The following is an 18,461-nucleotide window of genomic DNA, read 5'->3' as shown; positions in this document are numbered from 1 at the left end:
AGGCAGTGCCAGAGTGGTATTATCTCTTGAGCAGTAATCCAGATTAATGCCCTGGGGTTCAAATCCCATTATGACAGATTGTGAAATTTGAAATCCATAAAAATCTGGAACTAAAGTTGAAACCATTATCGATTGTCATAAAAACCTATTTGGTTCAGTAATGTTCTTCAGAAAAGAAAATCTGGCCTCAACTGCCCCATGAAAATGGCCTAGCAATGACCACTCAGTTCAAGGGTAGGGATGAATGAATTCATTAGGGTGGCATTGATAATGCATCGCAGGTCTTTTTTTAACCAAGTTGTACAGCATTCCCGCTGCCCTGAATTAATTGCTATATTTCTTCTCTCGTAGCTGACCTGTTGCCAGGAATTGTACTGTAACAAATTATGTGCCTTTCATGTGCTGGACTGTCCTTTTCTCCCATAATGCAATTACTAATGATCGCTACATTTGTGCTTTTGGGAACAAGCACCTTTAAATTTTCTGTTACTTTTGATGCTGTGGCGATGGTTGACTACTTTTAACTTAGGAAAATCTTTTGTACACTTAAATCTGTTGACCAGGTGTATTCTGAAATGAATTAGCCACTTTTCTATTTGACGGTGCAGGAGTGGAAAGTTGCATGAGTTCATCATTAATTTTTTTTTTTCTGAGGCAGCACGGTGGCACAGAGGTTAGCATTGCTGCCGACGGCACTGAGGACCCGGGTTCGAATCCCGGCCCTGGGTCACTGTCCGTGAGGAGTTTGCACATTCTCCCCGTGTCTGCGTGGGTTTCACCCCCACAACCCAAAGATGTGCAGGATAGGTGGATCGGCCACGCTAAATTGCCCCTTAATTGGAAAAAATAATTGGGTACTCTAAATTTATATTTTAAAAAAATATTTTTTTTCTTGAAGGATTAGATTTTCAGCAAAGTTAAACATAGGTAAATAAATAGCTCACTGGAGGATATTTCCAATGTCATCAATCTATAATTGTTGCATTTTTTAATAAATTTGTTCAAGAAATAAAGAATTTGTATTTCCGTGACATAAGAACATAAGAACATATTCCAATGTGACAATTCCAATTTGGGCAGAATTCTCCATGGGAAATTACTAAGTATCATTTTGGACGGGAAAACCGATCAGCTGTTCCACACACCCACACACAGTCATTTTTGTGGAGCCTGGGGAGATTCTCACTAAATTCACCCACACTTCGCAATTCTTTCGTAGTGGAGACCAAAAATGCCCCCTCCAAGTGACCGACACTTGGTAGCTGTGGGGCCATCAAAGGCCTCCTATTCTGCCCCTCCCCTTCAGGACCCACCCTCCCTTCATAGCCATGCCCCGTCTCAGGCCCTGCACCTTCACAATACCCTTTGGCACCCTGGCATTGTTCCAGCACCCTGGTACCCAGGCTGTGCCAATCTGGCATTTCCAAGTTGGCAATGCCAGGAGAATAGAGGAAGTGCCAGTGCCCTGTCCCAGCCATCCAGGGACTCCAATATCTGAGCCCCCAGTGTGGTCATCATGTCTGGTCTCCATTCATGGTGACCGGTAGTGATTCCCGCCGACCTTCGGTTTCGCCGGCTGTTGCAGAGAATCCCGGGAGACAGAAGACTCCGGATTCGAATGGGCTGAGCATATTTAAATTAGTTTAATGTCTAATTTATATATGCTCATCTGGTTCCATAGAATCCCTACAGTGCAGAAGGAGGCCATTCGCCCATTGAATGCACTGACCTCCTGAAAGAGCAGCTGAAATATGCCCACTCCCCTGCCCTATCCCTGTAACCCCACCTAACCTGCACATTTTTGGACTTTGGAAGGAAACTGGAGCACATGGAGGAAACCCAGAGAGGAAGTGAACCAGATTGCATTAGGTACTGCAGGCCGGGAGCATTGCACTACGTTCGGCACCCGGCGCTCCTGCTATTCTCCGGGAATAACGAGAGGTGTGCCGGGCTCAACTCGGGTAGAATTGCGTCCTATAGCCAAAAAAAGTTTCATTGTCAACGAACTGCTTTTGCAGCATCGTTTCTGTAGTTTAAGAAAATGCAGCAGCTTATCTGTGCCTAGCCCGGTTGCACAGTTCGTGAAGAGATAAAGAACCAATTTAGTTTTATTGGTGTTGATTGAAAGACAACCAGAGCAATGAGAGAATTCTCTATTTTTCCTTGACAAAATTACAATACTTGTGTGTTGTCTGAACGGCAGACTGGCTTCAGTTTAACATTTCATACTTCCTCATAATTGTTCTACCTCAATTTCCATGAGCACTTGCAGAGTACTAGCAGAAAATCAGTTTTAATGCAAGTTTTTTTTAGAATATGGAAGTATTGTGATGTTGAGTCATTCAAACCAAAAAGTCACAAGTTCAACTGCTGATTTACAATGATTTAACGTTCCCATGGTTATGCAAAGTTCCTGCTTTAATCTCTACTCAGTGAAGACTGTGGAATGTGCATGCGTGTGTATGTCAGGTGAGGACAGGAGTTGGATTGATTGGATTTGTTTTATTGTCACATGTACCGAGGTACAGTGAATAGTATTGTTCTGCATCCAGACAGATCTTTCCATACATGAAAAATCATAGGGCATACATAAATACACAATACAAAGGCACAGGCAACGGGTGAGCATATGGACTGCAGTACTACTCAGTAGAGAAGATGTGTGAAGCGATCCGTTTAGCTCACTCGGCTAAATCGCTGGCTTTTAAAGCAGACCAAGCAGGCCAGCAGCACGGTTCGATTCCCGTACCAGCCTCCCCGGACATGCGCCGGAATGTGGCGACTAGGGGCTTTTCACAGTAACTTCATTGAAGCCTACTCGTGACAATAAGCGATTTTCATTTTCATTCATTTTCATAAGAGAATCATTCAGGAATCTGGTAACAGCCGGGAAGAAGCTGTTTTTGGACCTGTTAGTGCGTGTCCTCAGACTTTTGTATCTGGACGGTAGCACAGTGATTAGCACTGTTGCTTCACAGCGCCAGGGACCAAGGTTCGATTCCCGGCTTGTGTCACTGTCTGTGTGGAGTCTGCACGTTCTCCCTGTGTCTGCGTGGGTTTCCTCCGGGTGCACCAGTTTCCTCCCACAAGTCCCGAAAGACGTGTTTGTTAGGTGAATTGAACATTCTAAATTCTGCCTCATTGCACCCGAATAGGTGCCGGAGTGTGGCGACTAGGGAATTTTCACAATAACTTCATTGCAGTGTTAATGTAAGCCTACTTGTGACAATAATAAAGATTATATGATGGAAGAAGTTGGAAGAGTGAATAACTGGGTGAGAGCGGTCTTTAATTATTCTGCCAGTTTTCTCAAGGCAGCGGAGGTGTAGACATCAATGGATGGGAGGCAGGTTCGTGTGATGGACTGGGCTGTGTTCATGACTCTCTGTAGCTTCTTACGGTTTTGGGCCAAGCAGTTGGCATACCAGGCTGTGATGCATCTGCAAAAAGTGGTAAGAGTCAATGTGGATAAACTAATGTGTCAGGGGGATGGGAACCGATGCAGGATGTCGGAGGGAAGTAAAATGGGGCCATAAACAAAAAGCAGCAAGGGGGAAAGTGTAAGGCAGAGAAGCCGTAGTCAAAAATCAAAAAGAGCCACAGTACAGGGTACAGTGACTGAGGAGAGTGTGAAAAGGGAGGCGGCCAATGCAGGATTGAGGGTATTGTGCCGAAATACGCGCAGTATACAGAACAAGGTAAATGAGCTTGTTGCACACATTGAAATCGGCCGATACAATGTTGTGGGCATCACAGAGATGTGGCTGCAAGAGGATCAGGGCTGGGATCTAAATATCCAAGGGGTATATCCTATCGAAAGAACATGTAGATGGGCAAAGGGGGCGGGGGTGCATTGTTAGTAAGGAATGAAATTAAATCGATAGCAAGGAGCGATATAGGATCAGAAGGCATAGAATCTCTGTGGGTAGAGTTGAGGAATCGCAAAGGTAAAAAGACCCTGATGCAAGTTATGTACAGGCTCCCTCGCAGTAGTCAGGATGTGGGGCAGAAAATAAATCAGGAGATAGAAAAGGCATGTAAAAAAGGCAATACTACAATAATCATGGGGGACTTCAATATGCAGGTGGACTGGGAAAATCAGGTTGGAGTGGATCCCAAGAAAATAATTTGTGAAATGTCTAAGAGATGTTTTTTTGGAACAGCTTGTGACCGAGCCTACTAGGGAACAGGCAATTCTAGATTTGGTGATGAGGCAAACTTGATTAGGGAACTTAAGGTGAAGGAGCCCTTTGGGAGCAGTGACCACAATATGATAGAATTTACCCTCCAGTTTGAGAGGGAGAAGCTGCAATCAGATGTAACAGTATTTCAATTAATAAAGGTAACTACTAAGACATGAGGGAGGAGCTGGCCAGAGTTGATTGGAAAATGAGTCTAGCAGGGAAGACAGAAGAACAGCAATGGTAGGGGTTTTTGGGGGTTATTAGGGAGGCACAACAGAAACTTATCCCAAGGGCAAGGAAACATGCTAAGGGGAGGCCAAGGCATCCATGGCTGATGAGGGATGTCAAGGACAGCATAAAAGCTAAAGAAAAAGCATGCAAAGTGGCGAGGATTAGTGGGAAACCAGAGAACTGGAAACCTTTAAAAGCGAGCAGAGGGCAACTAAAAAAGCAATAAGGGGGGAGAAGAGGAAGTATTAGTGCAAGCTAGCTAGTAATATAAAGGAAGATATGAATAGTTTCAAGATGTAAAAAGTAAGACAGAGGCAAAAATAGACATTGGACCACTGGAAAATGTGCTGGAGAGATAATAATAGGAAACAAAGAAATGGCAGATGAACTGAATAGTTACTTTACATCAGTCTTCACGGTGGAAGACATCAGTGGGATGCCAGAGCTCCGGGAGAACCAGGGGGCAGAGGTGAGTGCAGTGACTATTACTAAGGAGAAGGTTCTGGGGAAACTAAGAAAGGTCTGAAGGTGGATAAGTCACCTGGACCGGATGGACTACACCCCAGGGTCCTAAAAGAGATAGCTGAGGAGATTGAGGAGGCATTGGTGATGATCTTTCAGGAATCACTGGAGGCAGGAAGGGTCCCAGAGGACTGGAAGGTGGCTAATGTAACACCACTGTTCAAGAAGGGAGGGAGGCAGAAGACGGGAAATTATTGACCGGTTAGCCTGACTTCGGTCATTGGTAAGATTTTAGAGTCTGTTATTAAAGATGAGATTGCAAAGTACTTGGAAATTGTAAAATAGGACTGAGTCAGCACGGCTTTGTCAAAGGGAGGTTGTGTCTGACAAATCTGTCAAAGAGTTCTTTGAGGAGGTAGCAAGGAAGTTAGACAAAAGAGAACCAGTGGCCGTGATTTATTTAGATTTCCAGAAGACCTTTGACAAGGTGCTGCATTGGAGACTGTTAAATAAGTTAAAAGCCCATGGTGTTAAGGGTAAGATCCTGGCATGGATAGAGGATTGGCTGACTGGCAGAAGCCAGAGAGTGGGGATAAAGGGGTCTTTTTCCAGATGGCAGCTGGTGACTAGTGATGTGTCAAGGGTCTGTGCTGGGACCACAACTTTTCACAATATCCATTAATGCTCTGGACGAAGGACTTCCAGTGACTGCGGGCGGGAGCCAGCCACACACTGGAGGGCTCCCGCTCGGGAATAGGAATTTTGTTACATCTGATTGATGGATACAGAACTGGCTAGGTCATAGAATGCAGAGAGTAGCAATGGAAGGGTGCTTTTCTGATTGCAGGGCAGTGACTAGTGGTGTTCCGCAAGGATCAGTGCTGGGACCTTTGCTGTTCGTAGTATATATCAGTGATTTGGAGGAAAATGTAACTGGTCTGATTAGTAAGTTTGCGGACGACACACAGGTTCGTGGAATTGTGGATAGCGATGAGGACTGTCAGAAGTTATAGCAGGATTTAGATCGTTTGGAGACTTGGGCGGCAAGATGGCAGATGGAGTTTAATCCGGACAAATGTGAGGTAATGCATTTTGGAAGGTCTAATACAGGTAGGGAATATACAGTGAATGGTAGAATGGTAGAGTATTGACAGTCAGAGAGATCTCGGTGTACAGATCCACAGGTCACTGAAAGGGCCAGCACAGGTGGAAAAGGCATGCTTGCCTTCATTGGCCGGGGCATTGTGTATAAAAATTGGCAAGTCATGTTGCAGCTGTATAGAACCTTACTTGGGCCACACTTGGAGTGTAGTGTATAATTTTGGTTGCCACAGTACCAAAAGGATGTGGAGGCTTTAGAGAGGGTACATATTTACCAGGACGTTGCCTGGTATGGAGGGCATTAGCTATGAGGAGAGGTTGAATAAACTTGGTTTGTTCTCACTGGAACGAAGGAGGTTGAGAGGCGACCTGATAGAGGTCTACAAATTTATGAGGGGCATAGACAGAGTGGATAGTTAGAGACTTTTCCCAGAGTAGAGGGGTCAATTACTCGGGGGTATAGATTTAAGGTGCGAGGGGCAACGTTTAGAGGAGATGTACAAGGTAAGATTTTTAAACAGAAGGTAGTGGGTGCCTGGAACTCGCTGTCGGAGGAGGTGGTAGAAGCAGGGACGACAGTGGCGTTTAAGGGGCATCTTGACAAATACATGAATTGGATGGGTATAGAGGGATACGGACCCCGAAAGTGTAGAAGTTTTCAGTTTAGACGGGCAGCATGGTCGGCGCAGGCTTGGGGGGCTGAAGGCCTGTTCCTGTGCTGTACTTTTCTTTTGTTCTTTGTTCGGAGTTTTAACGCCCGGTCCCGGGGGCAATGGAGGCTGAGAAGGCTGTAAGAAGGCACAGCGAGGAGAAATGTCCAAGTTTGGGAGAAAAACGGCCGTGAAAAAGAAAAACGGAAGTCCGCCGGGGAGTGAAAAAGTCAGCTCAGGAACTGTAAGGAAAGCGGAGGCTGGAGCACCAGGGGGGGCTGCATTGCTCACAGCAGAAGAAATGAGCACGGGGATGGCTGTGGAACTTGAAAAACAGTTCACAAAACACATGGGAGCGACGAAGAGGGTAATGGGGGTGGTATTGAAAGTGCTGGTGGAGGAGGCGATTTCCCCGGTGAGGGAGGAGGTATCAAGCGCAGCGGCAGAGGTGCAGGAGCAAGGTGAGACACTGAAAGAAGTGGAAGAGGCATTATTGCAATACAGTGATCAACTCACCTCGATGGAGAGGGAGTTGTGCAGGGTGATAGAGACCAACAAGGGTCTGCAAGCCAAAATGGAAGACCTGGAAAACTGATCCAGGTGACAGAATCTGAGGATTGTGGGTCTGCCCGAAGGGGTGGAAGGCCCGAGGCCGATGGAGTATTTTGCCACGATGTTTGTGAAGCTATTGGGGGAGGGGGACGATCCCTCCCGATATGAACTGGATCGGGCTCATGGGTCGTGGAGGCCGATACCAAAGGCAAGTGAGCCGCCAAGAGTAGTAACTGTGTGTTTCCGTAGGTACAGTGAGAAAGTCCTGTGCTGGGCAAAGCAGAAGCGGGTGGTGCATGGGCTGGAGCTGGTATACGCATATACCAGGACTTTACGGTGGAGCTGGCAAGGAGGCGGGCTGCCTTCAGCCGGGTGAAGAAGGCATTGCACATCAGCAAGGTGCAGTGCGGAATAGCATATCCCAGTGTTCTTCAAAGTCGGGGGTGTGACCCGCGGGAGGGTCGCGGGCGGGTGTCGGAAAGGTCGTGGAGCCGAAAAAGTTTCATTTTTTTTGCAAGTTCTGGGGGGTTTATTCATATTTTTCATTTATTTTATTCTTTTTTTACAAGTTCGGGGGGGGGGTTTACTTGATCATTTTTACAGGAAAAAAATTCAGAACTTTGGACAGATGGAGACTCCATACTTTCCGACACGGGAAGGCTTCACCTTCACCCAACAGGTTTCATTGGAGGAGAGTGTACGAGGGCCAACGGGACCCAAAACCATTTCCTCCATTTTTGTCAGCAGCAAACAAGTTAAGAGGAAATGGTGGGTTGCGCAGGTGGGCCAGCGTGCGTCGCGAAGGTTGGCCAGCGTGGGTCGTGAAGGTCGGCCGGCGTGGGTCGCGAAGGTTGGCCAGTGTGGGTCGTGAAGGTCGGCCGGCGTGGGTCGCGAAGGTTGGCCAGCGTGGGTCGTGAAGGTCGGCCGGCGTGGGTCGCGAATGTCAGCCGGGTTGGGTCCCGAAGGTTGGCTGGTTGGTAAAAATGGGTCCCCAGAAAAACAGTTTGAAGAACACTGGTATATCCAGCTAAGTTGAAGGTGACCTACGAATCCAAGGACTTTTATTTTGGGACGGTGGAAGCAGCGGAGGTGTTTGCGAAGGCAGAAGGGACTGTGGCAGAATTGAGAAATGGTCGTGTCCCAATGTAGCTTCATGTAACTTTATTTTTTCACTGTGTTGGTGTATGTACTAAATAAGTCGATGCTGTATATATTTGGACAAGGGAAGAGATGGGACTTTCATTTGCACTGTGTGGTGAATTATAAACACTAATAATCCACACTGTATTGTACAAAATATGTTGAGCCTGTACCTTGTATCAGAGCATGTGTAGTTGCGTGGCTCTACCCATGGGGGAGATGAGGAGCTTGTACTGGGCTCCACCCTTGGTTCTGCCCATGGCTCCTCCCCCTAACCAGAAGTATAAAGGTTGCTGTTGTGAGCCTGCCTGCCAGTTCATTAAGAGTTCATCTTGTCACAGGCAGGCTCTGTTGTAAGACGATTAAAATCACTGTTCGCTTCTAACCACGTGTCGCGTGAATTGATGGTTTCATCACACTGATGGTTCTATGGGGCTTGGTGTGTATGCGGGGCTTGTGTGCTGAAGGGGATTTCTTGGTTTTCCTGGGACCGGACAAGGGGGAAGGAGACCCGGGCAGGGGCCTCCACGCTGGCTGAGAAGCCGGCCAGTGAACGGGAGTGAGGTGGGGGGGGAAATGCTGCGGCCATTGGAGCCTGGTAGAACAGGTTTTGGTGAGTCTCGCCGGGGTGAAACATTGGGTGAAGGAACCGAGGTTGGGGGGAGGAGTTTACAAGAGGAAGTGGAGGGGATGAGTTTGGGGGAGGAGCCATGGGCAGAACCAAGGGTGGAGCCCAGTACAAGCTCCTCATCTCCCCCATGGGTAGAGCCACGCAACTACACATGCTCTGATACAAGGTACAGTATGCTTTCGGGGATTAGATGGCATTGAATATTAAGGGGGGTTGGGGTGTGGTGCTGTACATGTCAGTGGTGACCATAGGCGATTCCTTTTCTTTTTTCCTTTTTTTCCCACCTTGGCAGGGTTTGTTTTATTTAATGCTTATATGTCAGGTGGGTTGTTGTTTGGGGGGTGGTGGGAGGATGGGATTGTTGTTGTTGATAAGGGGATTTACATTGTATTCGTTACCGTTTACTGTTTGTTGATGGAGTGTAAATTGAAGAAAATGTGAAAATGGAGAATAAAAATATTTATTAAAAAGAGATCTGAAAGAAGGAACGGAAGGCACTGTTGCTAAGTTTGCAGATGATACAAAGATCTATAGAGGGACAGGTATAATGAGGAGGCAAGGGGGCTGCAGAAGGATTTGGACAAGCTAGGAGAGTGGGCAATGAAGTGGCAAATGAAATACAATGTGGAAAGGTGTGAGGTTATGCACTTTGGAAGGAGGAATTTAGGCATAGACTATTTTCTAAAGGGGAAATGCTTAGGAAATAAGCACAAAGGGGCTCGGGAGTCCTTGTTCACAATTGTCTTTAGGTTAATGTGCAGGTTCAGTCAGCAGTTAAGAAGGCAAATGCAATGTTAGCATTCATGTCAAGCGGGCTAGAATACAAAACCAGGATGTACTTCTGAGGTTGTATAAGGCTCTGGTCAGACCCCATTTGGAGTATTGTTAGGGAGTATTGTTAGCAGTTTTGGGCCCCGTATCTAAGGAAGGATGTGCTGGCCTTGGAAAGGGTCCAGAAGAGGTTCACGAGTATGATCCTTGGAATGAAGAACTTTTCGTATGAGGAACGGTTGAGGACTCTGGGTCTGTACTCGTTGGAGTTTAGAAGGATGAGGGGGGATCTTGAAACTTACAGGATACTGCGAGGCTTGGATAGAGTGGATGTGGAGAGGATGTTTCCACTTGTAGGAAAAACTAGAAGACACATCTCAAACTAAAGGGACAATCTTTTAAAACAGAGATAAGGAGGAATTTCTTCAGCCAGAGGGTGGTGAATCTGTGGAACTCTTTGCTGCTGAAGACTGTGGAGGCCAAATCACTGAGTGTCTTTAAGACAGTGAAAGGTAAGTTCTTGAATTATAAGCGGATCAGGAGTTGTGGGGAGAAGGCAGGAGAATGGGGTACGAGAAAATATCAGCCATGATTGAATGGCGGAGCAGACTCGATGGACCGAGTGGCTTAATTCTGCTCCTATGTCTTATGGTCTTATGGATGTGCCGAATTTCCTTAGTTTCCTGAGGAAGTATAGGCACTGTTGTGCTTTCTTGTTTGCATTGTCGATGTGGGTGGACCAGGACAGATTGTTGGTGATGTGCACACCTAGGAATTTGAAGCTGTCAACCATTTAGACTTGGCAATGATGCCCTTAATAGAAATTACTTACCATTACTCACTGACTGTGTTCACACATAACGTGGTGCTTGAGTGAAACAAAAATGTGGTTGATTTCTGACAAAATTTAAAATGGAGTAAAAGCTGGAGCACAATGTTTTATACAGAAGCTATTTCCCAGAATGCAGAAATGAGTAGGCTGGTTTGTCCACATTGTTTTTTTATATACAAAATATAAATATGTTATATATGTGTGGGTATGTATGTTACATGTTTCATACATTGTTGAATTGTTTGCACGTCTGAAATAATTTGGACAGAGGAGGAGTGGCACAAAAATGAAGTGGCTTTTCAAATTTAAATTTGTTATGCATAGGCTCTTGCAAATCATTAAAAAATACAATTTTTTTTTCAGAATTGGCAACAATTTATTTTTGCAATGGTGATTTAACTCACACCTTTCATTATGTGTCACTTAACTGGTGGTCACAAAACTTTATTTCTGTAATGTTACAAAAGATAGTCTATCGAGTATCCAATTTGTGAGTTTCAGGTGTAAAATGTTAATTGAACTGTCGTCTCAATTGGAATTGTACTCCTGCAGTTGTAGTTATTGCTAGCCTTGGTTAGTGCACGGAACACTGCTGAGAAAGAATTATTTTCTGCATTGCTCAAAACTGACTTCTGGCAAGTTGACTAAGGAGTGGTATTAACTATGCTGCGATCTATTTGCGCTGTGCATTACCCAGTAATCCTGAATAAGGGGAGACCATTTGTTCAAGTAGAGCGCTATGAGAAACAATGAGGGGGAAGTAGGATTGCAATATGTTCATTTTTAAAATCAAGTCAAAAGAAATCTGATAAGTCACAGTATTTTGGAAATACAAGATAGTAATAGCACTATGCAAAATTAAAAATACCAGAATGAGAGTTTAGCATTCTAATTACTTTGCTTAGAAAAGGATTTTGGTGTCTTCTCTCATTGAAGTCTTTGGAGATCATTCTATCCAGTAATGGCTAAAAACTGCAAAAATGGTATCTGCATGTACAATTTTGAATATACAGATATTATCTTGGTTCTGTAGACCAGAGGTGTTCATGCTTCTGCCAGTATGGTCTATATGGATGCATGCCATGGAATGTTCGGGCGGGATTGCATTTGCGGCCAGAATTTCCTGTGAGCTCAGGAAAGCTTGACCGTCCCACTTTTCCACTTTGCGAAATGCACACCTTACCCGTGTATGACTTTGTCGGGATTTGTGTCTTTTCACACAGGTGCCGGGTTCACAGCGCATTTTGTAAGCGGTGATGGAATGTGTGAGGGCTGTGGGTTTGGAGGCAAGCTGGTTAGAAAGCTCTCCTTGGTTTTCCAACACATTGCGCAACACTCAACATCATTTGAAAGCCCGTAGATCTCACCCTTCACTCCATTGCACTCCCATCTATCTTCAATACAACTCCTTGCCCCCTCAGATCACCCATGCCACACCATGGCCCCTCAGAGTGGTCATGCCACTCCATGCCACCTCCACCCCATGTACCCTCCATGGTAACACATCCTGTATTCACGATGTACAATCCTCAGGAGCGATACCTCCTCAACCTCACCTCCCCATCCAACCTCAAGGAGCAGAGGATTATTTCTTCTCAACAATTTAATATAACCCTAAATTCAAATAACTATAATTGATAATAGAAAGAAAAAACTACTCCACTCTAAAACAATTGGAATCCATTAAGTCAGTGTTTTTCAAACTTTTTTTCCTGGGACCCATTTTTATCAACCAGCCAACCTTCGAGACCCATGTCAGCCGATCGTCGCGACCCATGCCGGCCAACCGGCACGACCCATGCCGGCCAACCGGCACGACCCATGCCGGCCAACCGGCACGACCCACGACGGCCAACCTTGGTGACCCACCATTTACGCTTACATTTAATACGACAGGTGAGCCTGTTTGGTCCTCACGATCTCACTTGTTTTGTCATTCAACGCTACATTTCTGTATGGGTTGTTTATCAGAGGTCCTGGAGCTCACACCACCACTGCTTTGTCCTGTTGTGGACTCACCTGAACAGCTCACAACACCACTGCTTTGTCCTGCTGAGGATTCTCCTGAGCCACTCTCTCCAGCAGATTTAATTGTGAGATCCTGGCCTATTTGTGTCTCTGGCCCTCTCTTCCTTATTACAAAACGATCCATTTTAATTTTTTCAGTCCTGTTGCTTCTTTACTGTTGCCAAAATGGAGGAATCGCAGTCGAGCCCAGAGCACGTGATGCCAGTGCTCGGGGCACATGACCTGTTCTCTGCCATCATTTCAGGCATAAAACTGCATTGAATTTTTAAAAATCATCTCCTGGGCCATTGCGCATTAATTCCCGTGATTGGGAATGCCGCGATGGATAGCTCTGCAACCCTCCCGACACCTGCCCACGACCCAATCACGGGTCATGACCCTGACTTTGAATATGACTGCTTTAAGTGGCTATTAGGTTTGTAAACCAACAAGAAACCTCATGAAAGGAATATTCTGTTTTTGGGTCATCAGGAAGGTGAACATGAAAAACAATCCATACAAAGAACAAAGAAAATTACAGCACAGGAACGGGCCCTTCGGTCCTCCAAACCTGCACCGACCATGCTGCCCGTCTGAACTAAAATCCCCTACCCTTCCGGAGGCAATAATCCTCTATTCCCATCCTATTCATGTATCTATCAAGACGCCCCTCAAAAGTCACTATCATATCTATTTCCTCTCTGTCCCCCGGCAGCGAGTTCCAGGCTCCTACTACCCTGTGTGGGGAAAAAAACTTGCCTAGTACATCTCCATTATACCTTGCCCCTCGCACCGTAAACCTCTGCCCCCCCCCCCCCCCCCCCCGAGTAATTGACTCTTCCATCCTGGGAAAAACCTTCTGAGTATTCACTCTGTCCATGTCCCTCATAATCTTGTAGACTTCTAAAGAGCAAAGAAACAGAATATCAATTTCAGACAAAATTGAAAGATTTATTTTGCAGATATTTTACAGATATTTCAAACCAAGGAACATTTGCTGATAAACAATATTCTGAAACTCAAGTCGGTTTGGTGGAGTGGGTCCCGATGCTGTCCATCATTCACGGCAATGCATATGAATCCAACATTGTTTGAGTAACCAGAACCCAGAACTTTACAAGTGTAGGATAACTTTTGCACCAATTTTCACAAGGACTAATCCAATTCAGAGGCATTAGCATTTGGCTTATCAAAGTTTAAATTGCCAAAGGTCAGAGTACCCATCTTCCTAAAGAAAAGCAAAGTACTGCAGATTGCAGAGATCTGAACTAAAAAGAGTGCTGGAAAATCTCAGCCGATCTGGCAGCATTAATGGAGAGGAAACAGCGTAAATGTTTTGAATCCAATATGATTTTTTCTTTGGAACTGAAGAGAGGTAGGGGTGTATTGGCTTTGTGCTGTTGAAAATGGGGGGAGGGACAGGTAGAACAAAAGAAAAGATCAGGGCTAGATTAGAGGGTGGGGGAGATTTACTGACAAAGATGTCAGGGGATGTAAGGCAAAGGTGATGGTATTAAAGACAGAGAGGATTAGTCCTGAGTTGCTGTTAAAAACAGAATAATGCACATGGCAGCATTATCTGAAAGCAAAATGACAGAATTTGTTAATAACAAAATAAGGGTCAGCACTGTCTGAAAACAACAACTTAAGAACATTGTATAGACTAACACTTGGGAAACAGGGGTGGCAGGTGGGGGGGGGGGTGGAGAGCGGGGCGGCGAGAAGAGGTGCTGGTGAATCAAAATGGAGGACAGAGTTCATGGTCTGAAATTTCTGAGCACTATGTTAGGCCCAGGGGGATGTAAGATGCCTAATCAGACGATGAGGTGCTATTCCTCTAACTTACGTTTAGCTTCACTGGAACATTGTAGCAAGCTGAGGACAGAAATATGCGCACAAGAGGAAGATGGTGAAATTAAATGACAACTGACTGGAAGATCAGGGTCATGCTTGTGGATTGAGCAAAGGTGTTCCACAGTCACTCTGCCTGTGTTTGGTCTCCCCAATGTAGGGAGACTGCATTGTGAGAAGCAAATACAACATATTAACTTGAAAGAACAACAAATATTCATTGATTCACCTGGAAGGGGTGCTTAGCATCTTGAACTGTGAGGAGTGAGAAGGTAAAGGGGAAGGTGTTACACCTCCTATGGTTGCGTGGGAATGTGCTGTGGGAAAGAGATGATGTGTTGGGAGGAATATAGGAGTGGATCAGGTGTCGCAGAGGGAATAAGAAGATGAGTTTGGTCATGGCATCATGCTGGCATTGGCGGAAACCCAGCTAAACATTTATGATAGCTATAGCTATCACAACAAAAGTTTCCAGCTATGTTACCTGACATAGTTGAACAGAACGTTGCCCTATTTCAATTTCCATTGCATGATTGTCATTCAGTGGAGAAAAATAGGTGCGGATTTTTGTAACTTTCTAAAGTATTTTTTTAACCACCAGGACTGTCAGTTAATTAAAATCCCAGCATAAAACATGAGAGCAGAAGCTGACAGGGTATTTATTTTACATTTTGCTGCATTATAGCACTTATTTAAATGGATGGGAAAAATACTATAATGCGTGTGGACACTTATTGAATGATGGTCAATTCCCGTACCAGCCTCCCCGAACAGGCACCGGAATGTGGCGACTAGGGGCTTTTCACAGGAACTTCATTTGTAACCTACTTGTGACAATAAGCAATTTTCATTTCATTTCATTTTTTCAATTTACCTTTTCAGAACAGATCTCTATGATGAGTCACTGCATTAAAGACTCACCTACATTACAATGCATGATCTAATTGTGGCATTTTAAGGTGTCAAAACAATTTACACATGCCTTTCATATAGTTCCTGACTTCTCAGAAGACTTTTTCCACTGGATCTCTCGAAGGAGGTTTTATTTTTAGGCCTTCCAAAGCCCAAATCAACTCACGAAAATTATCAGTGGGAGTAAATGCAAGTTTTCTGTGGTCCTCACAATGGGGACCGAACCCTGGAAGATAGGCTTGTGCTTTTTGCACCCGAGGCCATTCTGACCCGCACAAAGGTCATATGAAAATTATGCAGGGTCAAGAAGGCAAAAGAAAATTGTTTTTTCAGTAAAAAAAACAAGTTCAGCATTTGTCAATCTGATTTGTACCTATGTTGGGAGATGGAGATCCATCCTAGAAAGTTTAAATCCGCGTTCCCATTAGTTTGCATGTCTCTCAAATTGCTGATCCTAATTTTCTCAATTGCGGACCATTCACCAAATCACTCAGCTGCAATCAGATTATCTTTTCTAAAGCTCTTTTATACTTTTGAAATTCAAGTTACAAAATTCAACAACAAAAAACACAAATCAAACTGAGTTACCTGCACTTTGGGGAGTGCATATAGCCCGAGGCTATATCTTTGATACCCTTAGTGTCAGACACAAATATAAACCAAAATATGCCACATGCACCATATGAGGATGTCAATGTAAGTAGATACATGTTAAATTGCATGCCATACGTGATTCTAAAATAATTACGAAGGCATGAATTTGTTGAAAAAGTCTGAAGACCCTAAGCTGTGCCAACTATAGAGGCATATTTCATTTCAAACGTTGATTTCATGGCAAGTACGCTTAGTTAACAACATTTTATGACCCATGTTACTTTCTATCTTGTCCTGCCATTACAAATCACAAACCAAATCACAAAATTATGAATAGTTGTTCCATTACTTACAATAAAAATGTTCTGTGTTTTAGGACAAAGATGGAGTGCAGCTAGTGCCTATTTGCGCCCTGCTTTGGTGCGTAGAAACCTAACAGCAGAAGAGAAAACATTTGTAATTAAAATTTTGTTTGATGGCACTAAAGCTGTTGGAGTTGAATATGTTCAAAGTGGATTACATATAAAGGTACCAGAGCATTGCATTTATTTGATATTGTTGTATTTTGTTCTAATCATTGTTTTGCATGTGTAAAAGTACTTGTGCTTGAGGATGCATCCAAATTAACTGCTGTATGTCAACGTTCCAGGAAATGTCAGACAACAATTGCGTCCAAATTGGGTCATCAATGTATCCATTGAATTTTCTTTTAATTGAAAGCCTCCAACTCTCCCAAACACCTTGTACGGTCTGAGTATGGGCCGCATATCCAATTTCTCAGGTACATCGGTAAAACACCTTCAAGTACTGAGAGTGAAGATTCAGCTTCTAGAGGTTTTTCACTCAAGTTTCCCCCCCCACCCCCCAAGATTATTTGAAGAAAATCCAAAGAACAAATTTAATTAGCTTTTCTAACTGAAAATAAGAATAATATAAAGGCTGTGTGTGAATACTTGATCAAAACAATAAATCATGTTTATTTATGGAAACATATGGAACTGGCGGGATTGCACACGATACAAAATATTCTCTTTAAAATTGATTTTATTGTTGGAAATGAAATAAATTAGTATAGAATCATAGTACTTTACAGCACAGGAGGTGATGCCTCATTGCATTGTGCCTAAGCTGGCTCTCTGACAGAGCTGTCCAGTTAGTCCAACTCGCCCACATCCCTGAATTTATTTCTTTTCAAGTATATATCCAATTCTCATATGAAAGTTCTGACTAAATTTGCTTGTGTCACCCTTTCAGACAGTGCATTCTGGATCATAAAAACCCACTGCCCAAAACGGACAATTCCTCACCTTTTCCTGATTCTTTGGCCAATTATCATAAACCAATTACCATAAAGTTTGGCCAATTATCATAAATTATCATAAACTGGATTCTCCAGTCTCCCAGCAGCGTGTTTCTCGGCAGCGCGCTGTTCGCTGGCCGTGGGATTCTCTCTTCCCACCGTTTGTCAGTGGGATTTCCAATTAAAGCCACCCCACACCTCCTGGAAAACCGTGGGTAGGGGTGCGCTGCTGGACGGAACAGAGAGTTCCAACAGCCAGAGAATTCTGGCCCTGGTCTCCCCTCACTTTACCTTCTTTTAAGATGTGCTAAGATAGTAAATATTTAAGATAAAATTAAAGTTTTTTCAGGGGTTTGTTCATTACTTACCCATAATTATATGTATGTTTGGTTATAAATTCTGGAAAAATATGCAATGTTATCACAGATCTTAGTACCAGTGACATTACACAGTATCATTTTTGTAGTGCCTCATTTGTTTTATCTGTCTTTTCCAACACGGTAACAATGAATCATTGTGCTTAAATACCACGTCATCCTTTACTTTCTGAGCGCAATGTGGATTACTGATATGTCTTTGGAAATTCCTTGTTTGTTCAGATCTATAGAATGGCATTGATGTATTTTCTTGGAATTACAACTAGAAAGTACTTATTTATTCTCCACGATTTTAAACATAGAACATAGAACAGTACAGCACAGAACAGGCCCTTTGGCCCTCGATGTTGTGCCGAGCCATGATCACCCTACTCAAACCCACGTATCCACCCTATACCCGTAACCCAATAACCCCCCCTAACCTTACTTTTTAGGACACTACGGGCAATTTAGCATGGCCAATCCACCTAACCAGCACATCTTTGGACTGTGGGAGGAAACCGGAGCACCCGGAGTGACCCAGCCGGGAATCGAACCTGGGACCCTGGAGCTGTGAAGCATTTATGCTAACCACCATGCTACCGTGCTGCCCAAACATTCCCGGATATCTGTTGATGTTGGTGATTAGCCTGTCATACAACTAAAGAAGTAAGAACATGAAATGAAGGAGCCGGCACAGACCTTGTGGCCCATCAAAGCTGCTCCAACAAGGCTGATCCTGGGCTTCACCTCCACTTTCCTACCTGCTCTTCAGATCCCTTGATTCCCTTCGGAGACTAAAAATCTGCCTATACCAACCTTAAATATATTCAATGATGAAACATCCATAACTGTCTGAGGCAAAATATTCCAAAGATCAACAACTC

At 44.2% G+C, this 18,461-nt stretch overlaps 1 protein-coding gene across 2 annotated transcripts in view; it reads left to right on the top strand.

Moving 5' to 3' along the window:
- The window catches only part of chdh (choline dehydrogenase), an 87,260-nt gene that overhangs the window by 28,931 nt on the left and 39,868 nt on the right, over nucleotides 1-18,461 (top strand). For both annotated transcript variants that reach the window (XM_038812768.1, XM_038812769.1), the window contains exon 3: nucleotides 16,295-16,446. In XM_038812768.1, coding sequence (XP_038668696.1) covers nucleotides 16,295-16,446 — 152 coding nt within the window. The remainder of the gene's footprint in view (nucleotides 1-16,294; nucleotides 16,447-18,461) is intronic.

This window comes from Scyliorhinus canicula, chromosome 11 (genome assembly GCF_902713615.1).
Source record: "Scyliorhinus canicula chromosome 11, sScyCan1.1, whole genome shotgun sequence".
Classification (NCBI taxonomy): Eukaryota; Metazoa; Chordata; class Chondrichthyes; order Carcharhiniformes; family Scyliorhinidae; genus Scyliorhinus; species Scyliorhinus canicula.
This window is presented reverse-complemented; position numbering and strand designations above follow the sequence as displayed.